The sequence below is a fragment of the Hydra viridissima genome, unplaced genomic scaffold, assembly GCF_058129835.1.
Source record: "Hydra viridissima isolate aposymbiotic clone 2 unplaced genomic scaffold, HvirCarnegie_v1 scaffold_15, whole genome shotgun sequence".
Classification (NCBI taxonomy): Eukaryota; Metazoa; Cnidaria; class Hydrozoa; order Anthoathecata; family Hydridae; genus Hydra; species Hydra viridissima.
The window spans coordinates 3443114-3454216 of NW_028324314.1; the positions used below are offsets into that span (position 1 = coordinate 3443114).

The following is an 11103-nucleotide window of genomic DNA, read 5'->3' on the forward strand; positions in this document are numbered from 1 at the left end:
AGCGAGTCATTCTTTATGAGCAAGTTCTGACTACCCATTTTGTTTTCTTTTTTCCGACGCGATTCTGCCTTCCGTTCATTTTGTTATTGGATATCTGTTTTTCGTTTACAAAGTTTGAGCAATTTACAATTTATCTATCATTTTTTCCGTTTTCGTGGATATAACTTAAACCAAAAACACGATTCGGAAATCGACTTCGTTGCTGTCATAATCACTGTCATTATCGTAAACGAATTTTTCATTCGAAGGAAAAGAAATTATAAAGTAGTTGTTTTTCCCTCTTCTCAAAGTTTAATCTTTTTTTGGTTTCACTTATGTAATTGCTAATTTTTTAAAAAGATTTAACTTATTTAATAAATAAAAACGTCACATACAAATATAAATAAAAAATCTAAACAGAAAAACCGCTTAAATTTGATAAAAAATTGTCTTACCATTCAACATTTGTTCTGTCTTTAGCTGTTTTTAACACCGCTCATTTTTTTTCTTTTTTAAAATAAGGAGTGAGAAGAGAAGTAATAAAAGTTAAAAAAAAAAAGCTGAAAAACTAAACAATTCTTGCTATTGGTTTGCCTAAGCAGAGTCTAAGGAAACGAATAGTAATCGAACCCAATTCAAAAGGTAAAAAATATGAAAATGTGAAAGAAAAAATATATATGTATGTGTGTGTGTGTAAGTATATGTGTGTGTGTATATATATATATATATATCCATGTGTGTGTTTGTATGTTTATTTTACAAGAAGAAAAAATTGAGTGCTATGATTTGATAAAAGTGTTAAATACTGTGAAAACTCATCAAAATTTTAAAAACAAAATTAATTAATTTCTACGCTCAAATAATTACATTATGTGTTTTTAAAAGTGTAACCAAATCAGCATATTCAAGAATGTTAATATACTTAGAAAAGCACAACTTTAAACTTTTTGATATAATCTTTATCTTATTTGAATCATTTTCTTATGCGACTAAGATATGCTTGTTATGATTTCAGTTTTAGAAAGAGTTTAAAATGTTGATTAATATGGAAACATATATAAATACTCAGTCAACAAACTAAAAAAATTCGTTGCTACGGACCGAAGCCGTTAATAAAAACTGGATTCTTTTAAGTTACTACTGCGCTTGCGTATAATAACCTATCGCTTCTGAACGACCGTGATTTAAATAAAAAATAAATCAGTCACACTGTTAATATTTAATATTGTTTTGTTAAAAACGGAGAGAAATACAATTGTAACTTCACTGATAAAATAATATTAGTAAATTAGCAAACTTCTCGTAAAATCTGTAGCCATTCTGAAACAAACACCAGAAGGTATAAAAAAGTATAAAGGAAAAGTTAAGAAGTCTTTCTAAGTCTTGCTAATTTTTTAAAAAGGTTTAACTTATTTAATAAATAAAAACGTCACATACAAATATAAATAAAAAATCTAAACAGAAAAACCGCTTAAATTTGATAAAAAATCAAAAGAAAAACCATTTGTAAGTATTATTTCTCTGTAAATATTTCGATTTAGGTATTGCTACCATTGTTACTATATGCATTATTATTTTTTATCAAAAAGATACACAGCCCTAACATTCTGCTACTTTACTACTCAAAAACAATGCCTTAAACTGTTGACTCCATAACACACAATCACCGCCATTACATTATTTCTTCACACACATTCTCTCTACTCAAAACTACCACACTCAAAAACCCCGTCCTTGTACTAAAAAATACCCCACCTTCACACCAAAAACACCTTGCAATACCATTTAGAGAAAATGCAATAATCGGCCAACGATGCAGGGCATAACAAAAAATTTACTAAAATATTATTTGCATTTGAATATCTTGTTTAAAAACCAAGAAGAAGAAAAGGTGCGCTCAAATGGAGTGAGCTACTGTGTACCTGGATTTATTTTCAACACAGCTGCTGAAAGTAAGCAACATATTGTGAGAGTGGCGTTTATTGTTTTTATTCATTAAATTATGTTTTTGTATGAAGCTGTTAAGCTGAAATAATTTTGGAATGGTTTGGGTTTTTCAGTTATGTGGAATGGGTCTTGTGGAAGGTCGATAGTGTGGGGAATACTTGGTTAGGAAAGATGAGGTTTGAGGATAGTTTGATTAGAAATGGGTAAGGTTTATTTGTTAAAGTGTGAAGCTTTTGTTGCTATCCTTAGTATATTCCATTTTACATTATAACTCAATAAACGTTCTATTTTTGTGTAATGGTAAGCACTCTTTTACTTATTACTTTTATAAAATAAAAGCAATACTGTCTTACTCTACTTACTTTTTTCTATCATGTAAATTATTCCCTCAATTTTTCAGGTAAATATCAGTTATCTAAATCTAATAATTGAAGAAGCCGTTTCGAAGTCAAAGAGCTCTTAAGGTTGTTATATTTTAGAAATACCAATTCTTCTACAGTAAAACGATCGATTAACTTTCATTATAGTTTATCATTTAGTTGTTCAAAAAACAGCCTCAAGCCAAAACTGATCCACCTCCGTGTTTGACTGTCGGAACAACACACTCCTCCAACTCTTAATTTCCCTCGCATCGGGAAAACTTTAAGATTTGTGACTTAAATCCAAGTCTGTGACTTATCGCCATTAAAACGATCACAAGCTTCGATTGAGAAATATTTTTCAAACTTTTAGAGGTTAAAGTTGAATGATGTTTATTAATCAAGTTTTTTAAAAAGTTTTATTTTATTGACTTTTAATGTCTTTCAAATCTTAAAGTTTTTGATTGGCTTTAAATAAAACGAGAATATGGAAATTTTAAAGCACTGAATGTTTAGCTGCATGGTAGTCCAATATATGTCATAAAATTCATATATCAAATTAAGTCTTCAAGCAAAGCAAAATAGCAGGTTAAAACAAGTTGAATTTTGGAAATTGAATTTCTACTGATACGAGTTCTTCTATTAATGATAACTGAGCTTGTATATTATGGTAAAATCTATATAAAGGTCTTTTAATCACACATTACTCTTTAGCTGGGTTTATAAGAATGCAATCTAGCTAATTGGAAACATGAAGTTGGAAATGTTTTTTGCCACCAGGTTTACGAAATTGCCAATTTGCCAATTTTTACGACATAGCCGATGCTCGTTGCCACCAGGTTTACGACGTTGCCAATTTTTGCAGGATCTTTTGTTGATAAGATAAGATGATGGCAACAGTGTTGCGGTATCAACCAAACTGCGGTTTTAGTAAAGCCTTGATGCTTAAATATGCATTGAACCTTCTAAAAGAAACATTTTGGAGAAGAGATTTCTTAATTGTTTTCCATACTTACAAATTCCAGCAAATTCTAATGTTGCATGACATAACAAATGCAGGGAGAAAAACGAGAAAGAAAATGATTTGTGTTATTAGTTCAATCAAACATAAAAATCTTCAATAAAGTTTAAAAATTTTTTAAAACTTCTAATGTATGGCTTTGATCTTGGAGATCAAGTATTCGATCTTGGCGTTACACTGGAATTTAACAACCAAACTGCCGTGTTGGATACAGCTCATCATGTGATACCTCCTGGTGTTCTAGTAAAAAATCTTCTTGCTTGTTGGTTAACCATAGTTGGATAGTTGTATTGAATTTACTTTAAAAAATATTAAGGAAGAGAGAGGAGATTTTTAAGAGATTTGCATACTACAGAAGTCCAACAAAAAATAATAACTTTTCTTTCACTGGTTTTATAAAAATGAAATTTTTCTAATTGATTCACTAATCAAGAATAATTTAATCGATGTATAGAAGTTTGATTTTCCAAAGTTTTTAAATAGCCAATTTAGATAATTTCCAGTATGAAATATACAAGTTAGGGATTGTCTAAGGGTCCCGTTCGGCCGAACGGGTAATTTCAAAACATGTTTTGGGCCCCGAACCCTTTCGGTTATAAACCCGTTAAATGCCCGATATTCCGATAACCCGAAACAACGATCGAAAGGGTTATAGAGCACCAACAGCTAAGGAATCGAAACCGATAAATTATTGGGTACCCGTTCGGGTATTGAACTTTTTTCTTAACCCAAAAACCCGAACCCGTTTGGTTTTTTGTTTTGTCACCGTTCGGGTCCCGAAACTTAATAAAAGATTTTTAAAAATTGAGAAAATCTCTAAAACTCACTAAACGTTTTGCTACGAGTTGTTGCTTACAGTAATTTTAACATCTTTGAAGAGTCTGTGAAATGTATAATGTAAAATTTAAAAAACTTTCCAAATTAAACTTACTTAAGCTGAGAGTTAATAAATGAAGTTTTTAATTAAAGTCTACAGTTAATTAAACAACAGTAACAGAGTAAGTGAAAGAAGTTAGCAATGTTAAAATGTATGCAGTTTTGGTACCAAAAATAAACTTTCTAAACACACTAGCTGTCTTAATCATCATAGAAATAAAAAACTGGCAAGTATAGCAATTTTACCTTACACTTATTACAAATAAACATTTAAAGTTGGAGATATACTGATTCGGAGACTGTTTTCATGAGTTTCTTAGCATGAAATAAATTGAAAGAAGTCGGAACCAATGTTTAAAAAATCATTTTCGACAAATTCTTTGTCTTCTTCAATGGCATACATGTCCATAAAGTTAATTGCATCAACAGGGGCTTCCTCGAAATCATTCATTCAGATCCTCATTTGGAATAAATGAAAAGTTTTCTGTTTCTGAGCAGAATTGGAGCAACATTTTTCTTTCTGACTGAGAGTAGTTGGTCTTGATGAAGAGCAGATTTTCAGCTTTCAGAGGATTGATGCCATTTCTTCCCTTCGTGACTGTAAGGTTGGCAGCACTGAACAAGCGCTCTCAGGATGCTGAACTTGCAGGAATACTCAGGATAGCAAAAGGTAGCCTTGGAAAGAATTGGATAGATATACCGTTTTGTCACCCAGTACTGCTTTGGCTTTTCCATCCATGCAGAAACTGCCACAACATCATTTTCATTGGCAAAGATTTCTCGTTTCAATCCAGTCGCGCTCTTCTTCTGCTTTTTTGGGTGAATAAAGCTCAAAGAGAAACTTCCAAATTGTGAGTACCAAAGGCTGTCGGTGACAAGGATGGTTCAATCTTGGAGTCTTCTTCCCCACTTTTGCCGAACAAACTTAACAAGTACTCTTTGACAGCTTCTTAAGGATCTTTGGCCAAATTCTGAAGGCTGAATTTTGACCAATCATATTTTAAAATGATTTTTCACTCACATTTGTAACAAGGATCCAAGAAGTTGGCAACCAGAAAGACAACTTGTCTGGATTTTTTTCAACTTTAAGCGATTCTTGAAAACAATTAGTACCCTGTTTAAAATTTACAGGCATTAAACAAGGAAATTAAGCTAATTGGTAATGTATAACCTGTTATTTTGGCTTTGATCTCGAGGCAAGGCAGGTCAGCTGGATTTGAAGATAGTGTTGGATCTTCTTCTTCACGAATACTTCCTTCTTCGTTTTCAGTATCAACATCGCCTAGACCTTGTGATGACTGAGCATTTGAGTGGCTAACAAACATTCTCGAAATATTTTTCTCTTTTAAGCACGTCCAATTTTAAATTCAATATATAAAAATTACAACCTATCTAACATTGCTTTAAGAAACAGAAAAGGAAACAATTCTGAGACATAATGATGCTTTACGATCGCTTTTACTGCTTTTGGCTTACCTTGGATTTTTTTGTAACAACCAATCAGTCGAGCATTTCAAATAAAGGGTGAGATAAAGTAATTTTGTCAAACGGATGGCGTGAATAGCATAAGGAAATATGTTAAATTTTGTTTAACTGCCAAAAAACCAAGTGAAAATGTAATTAATGCGATTATTACGGATATATTCCGTTTTTGCAACTTTTTTAGAAATATCAATTATTTTTGAACAAAAATGTTCCTTTTTCACATTATAACCGACAGAACCGTTTGGGTAATTGGGTTCGGTTCGGGTAATTGGGTTCGGGAACCGATAGGATGAAAACTTTTGGAAACCGATTATTTTAATTACCCGAAAAATTGAGTTGGGTTGGTTATGAAAAATTTTGACTATCCGATTTTATCGGCGTTATTGGGTAAAACCAGTTCGAGTAACAGGTGTCCGATAAAATTATTTTAAGCTTTTACCCAATACCCATTCGAGCTGGGACTACTCGGTTCCTATCGGGATCCGGACTTTCCCTCATACAAGTAAGCATCAGCTTTTGGATTTTCCATTTTTAATGAATTATAACGAATAAACTACGAACTACTAAATCAAACTTTCAAGATAAATCAAACTTTCGAGATAAATAAAACTTTCTGAACTTTATTAATAGATTTCTTAATGCGTTTATTGCAGCAAAGTTTTCCTTATGACCCTGATCTGTAATTAAAAGTATGCAACCACTTTAGTTTGTAATCTCTTACTTTGGAAAAATCAAAAAACTAAAGAAATTATTGATTCATGGCCTATTGCAAAATTTTTACTACAAAATCAGAAATACCTAAAGAAAACTTTTTAAAAAATAAATCCAAACAAAATGAGATGTAAAAAAAACAAAAAGCAAAAAAAAAAAGCAACAAGAAATGTGCTGTATTTTCCAGGAACTTACTTGCGTAGACTATTTTTAAGACGGCTCGAGTTAACGGCTTCTTGATGTTTAGTGTAAATATGTTGAAGAAACTTATAATTTCAGAAAACTAACCTTTAACGTTGATAAGTATTGCATTGACTTAATACTTTTAAAACCTTTAGCTAAGTAGATCACTTTCAAGATTCTGTAATATGTTTGAATTAAGGGCTACCTGAAAAATGTAATCTAAATTGAACCCCTTTATGTCGCCAAACTCTTTATCGATTTGTGTAGACATAATCTGCTTTCAAATTGTTACATCTGTAGTCATAATCTGCATTTATAAAAAAAAAAAGCTTCACAAACAAGAAAGGCATTAACTCACTGCTTAAACTATTTAAACTTTGTTTTGGGATGAAAGATGCTTTGTTTATAAATAGAATAATAAGTGGGGAATTTTAAAAAATCATAATTGAACTTAATGTGTTTACTATGGAAACATAATTAGTTCAAACTTGCTTTTCAAGTAAATTTTTTAATTGAATTGTAACTCTTAGTGTTTCAGGTAAACTGATAAAACAGCTGAAGCTATCCACAGCAGGTTTGATAACTTTCAATTATTTTGCTTTTAAACAAAATTTTCTTAAATGTGGTCAAAATATGCTTACACGCTCTTACTATTGTTGACCAGGTGTATTTCTATTATTTTTAACAAACAATTCTAAGTTTCTTTTCCTCGCGAACATTCTCGCTTTGCCATGTTAGTAAGAGATTTAAGGTTTTGTTTATACAGCAACATAGAATGGGTTATCCATATAGGGTGATCTTTTTTTTAATTACATTTTCTTTTGTAAATTTGATTTTACAAATATCTACTTTGATTAAGTCTCTAAATATATATACTTTCACTTTTATTATATACTTTTTATACTTTCACTTTTATTATATACTATTTATACTTTCACTTTTATTCTATTTACCTTTAAAAACATTAAGGAAATCATATGCATTAACCGTTTGAGCGGTTGATAAAATCATATTGTTTTTAAAGTCACATTATCTTTTTTTGCTTTTTTACAGGACCTTTTTGTGTTTTTATGCCATGTTTAAAATTTGGTTAGCAGGAAACTTGCTGGAAAATGTTGTTATTGGGAGGATAGAGAAAAGTGATTTCTATTCATATGGGACTGCTGCAAATGATAACTTTTTGCCATCCAGAGATGATGAATCAAATCGTGTACCAATAGCATTTGATTACCCGTTCTTTGGCTCCGCCTATCAAGAAGTTCACATTAGTACAAATGGCATAATATCATTTGGGACTGGTGATGCAAGCTATTCTCCCAGACCATTTCCGTTAATTGGAATGCGAACTGTGGCAGCCTATTGGACTGACAGCGATCCTTCAAAAGGAGGGCGGATCTTTTATAGAGAAACAACAAATCAAATTATTCTTGGCAAAATTTCCCAAGAAATAAAATTACGTCTCATAATATACAATACATTTAAAGCTGAGTGGGCACTTATTGTCACTTTTGATCAAGTGCGTCCATACAGTTGTGGCTGCAATACATCGTGTTTAAGTGACATTACGTACCAGACAATTTTAACCAGCGATGGAGTCAATTCATTTGCAATTTTCAATTTCAACCATCTTGGCTATCCTACCGGCTCAACCGGGTGTATTAACTTTGCTCAAATAGGCTTCAATGCAGGTGATAAAAAGAGATATTTTCTTATGCCAAATTCAAACACCGCTGAAATCTCAGAAACTGCTCTTTTTCAAAGCAACGTTGGAGTACCTGGAAAGTGGATATTTTCCACAGATGCCAATGACATCATTGAACAATGTAACACAAAAGGTCAGCTGGAAATACTTCCGAGAAAGTTACTTTACTTTGGTGGTCAAGAGGTTAAAATTTCGGGAGTGTGTTATGAGCAAAACAGTTCTAGAGTTTCAGTTTTGTTTGATGATACTTCTGTTGAATGCGACTTTGGAGAATGGAAAAACTTGCATTGTAGAGTTCCACTACTCAAAAAACTTGGGAAAATTGAAGTCTCTTTAGAATATAACTCAATAAAATACAAGAGCTTTATCATTTCCGTTGGAAGAGATGACAACACAGTTGTCGAAAATGTAAACAAGATTCAATCTCAAACATACTTAGACGATAATTTTACAATTGAATGGAATCTTTTTGATTATAATCAAGAAAGTATTGAGTTCACGGGGCATCAGATAGATTACTATATTGACGATCAAGGAGGAATTGTTTCAGAAGAGATAAACGCTCTACAATACGGTAGTTTTCCTAACAACGGAAAAGTTTCTCTTCGCCCGGTTAAAACACTAAGACCTCAAAACGGTGTTGAACTTCAATTAATAAGAAGCATTTTTGCAACAGGTTTTTTACCTTTTACTTCTGGTATTACGGCTTTCATTATCATTATAGGGAAACTAGCAGCTACTATGCATTGCAATAATTGGTACAATAAACAACCGTCATCTACAGAAATAAGAAAAATTGTTGAAGCTGTGACACAAAAGAGGCCTTGTTTACCGTCAATCCCTTTAACGTTTCCTGATAAAATAAACAACTTTGTTATAGACGAAAGTTGCAACTCAAAAAGTTTTAAAAATGACTTAATGTGCCAATTCTTTCATCCTGGTGCAAAAGGATGCTATAGAAGCACAAAAAATGAAGGAGATCCAGGCGTGCAATGCTGCTACAACAATGACGGCAAGCTTCTGCTAGGAAAGCCTGCTGGCGGAACTCTTGACTTCGGTGATTCGGAAGTTTCAACATGGAAACACTTTCAAGTAGATGTGTTGCCTTATCTAACGTGTTGCAAACTTGGAGTTGATCAGTGCGATAAATATTACGAGAAGCGACCTAGCATAAACCCTGGCATCGTGCGACCGCCAAGATCATTAAGAACAAGTGGAGATCCTCATTTTGTCACACTCGACGGAACCTCTTACAGCTTCAACCCAGTAGGCGAATTCGTTTACTTGACAACAAGTACCTCTGATGTCATTCAAGCTCGTTTTTCTCAATATATTGACCAAAATAGAGTAGCAAAAAAAGCCAGCATTTTCTCAGGATTTGCAATTAAAAGTAAAAACTCAGACACTATTCAGGTAGAACTAAACTCAATACAAATTTTTTCATTTAAGGTCAATGGACAACCCATGCAATTGGATTTTGGATTCTGGAACTTTAATGGAATAAGTTTAGAATACGAAAATAATGCAACAGTTGTTGTACAAACTAACTCGGAAATTCGATTAGAGATAGTAGCCCTAAATAGAGCTCTTCACGCAATTTTAAGTTTGTCGGACGCTTTCAAAAATCAAGTTAATGGTTTGATTGGAGACTGGGACGACAACTCAAGCAATGATCTAAAGTTACCCAACGGAACATTTATTTCTACCAATTCATCTAACGAAATCATCCATTTCAAATTTGGAATGGTTTGGTCAACTTCGAATGAAACCAGTTTGTTCACTTATCCTGCTGGTCTGTCTTGGTATGATTATCAAAATAAAAATTTTGCTCCTGATTTTTCAACTCCGATTGATTACCCTCAGTGTAAAGGAAATAAAGAATGCAACTATGATGTTCAAGTGACGGGTAACGTCAATTTTGGGATAAGCAGCTTAGCTATTGAAAAAAGATTAACTGATTTAAAACAAACCTACCAAAACATAAGCCAAACGTGTCCTTCTAATTTTAGCGTTACAAACGGCAACGTTGAAGTGAAAGTAGATGAAAATACAACGCACTACTCTCTCATCTGCCGAGACGGATTTAATCTTTTTGGCAATAAAACATCTGAATGCGTATCCGGCTTATACACTCCGATAGGCCGTTGTGACTATTCGTCTAACTCTAAGGAAAGATTAGGAATCGCTTCAGGTTTTCTTATCGGATGTTTAATCTATAATTATCTCTATCAAATGAGACTTACAGTAAAGAATTTTTAACATAACAGTTAACAAAATATTAGTAAGTCCAGAACAAATAGTTTAAATCAATCCATTTGATAATAGTCAGTAATAACTTAATAATTGACTATTTTCAAACTAATAGATTAAATTGCATTGAAAATTGTTTTTTTGAAGAACTGCTATTTGCTATTGCTCTATGTTACAGGTTACCTAAAGCAAAGTAAGTTTGGACATAAATGATTAAATTTTTCAATAATATTACAACTTTTTACTAATGTGTTTGGGATAACTTTTCAATTTTCAACTCACAGCAAAATAATTTTGGTTACATGCAGTTTTGTTTCAATCATAATGAGGTCTTTATTCTCTATTTGTTACTTTTTTTCTTTTTTTTTTTTCTATAACTTTTTTTCACCACAAACTATGCAATTCATTTGTGAGGTTTTGCCTTTTACTGCAATATTATCAAAATTGCAAAGTATTAATTTTTTTGAAACCATTTTAGAAAAGTTTAGAACAATAAGCAATAGGTATTTAGTTATTTGCTGCCCAGTAGAGTGATGTTTTCACTATTTATTTGTTATTGTCAAAAAATTCAAAAGCTGAGGTTTATTTAC

At 32.1% G+C, this 11103-nt stretch overlaps 1 protein-coding gene across 1 annotated transcript; it reads left to right on the forward strand.

The window, feature by feature from the left end:
• The first annotated feature begins 7071 nt into the window (after positions 1-7071).
• Positions 7072-10522, forward strand: LOC149878226 (protein mesh-like). Its single transcript, XM_090073328.1, has 2 exons — positions 7072-7135; positions 7615-10522. The coding sequence occupies exon 2, from the start codon at positions 7637-7639 to the stop codon at positions 10520-10522; it is 2886 nt and encodes a 961-aa protein (XP_089929454.1). The 5' UTR covers positions 7072-7135; positions 7615-7636.
• The last annotated feature ends 581 nt before the right edge of the window (positions 10523-11103 follow it).

Coding starts and splice junctions, on each gene's coding strand:
- LOC149878226 (XM_090073328.1), top strand. CDS start 7,637: ATGTTTAAAATTTGGTTAGCAGGAAACTTGCTGGAAAATGTTGTTATT.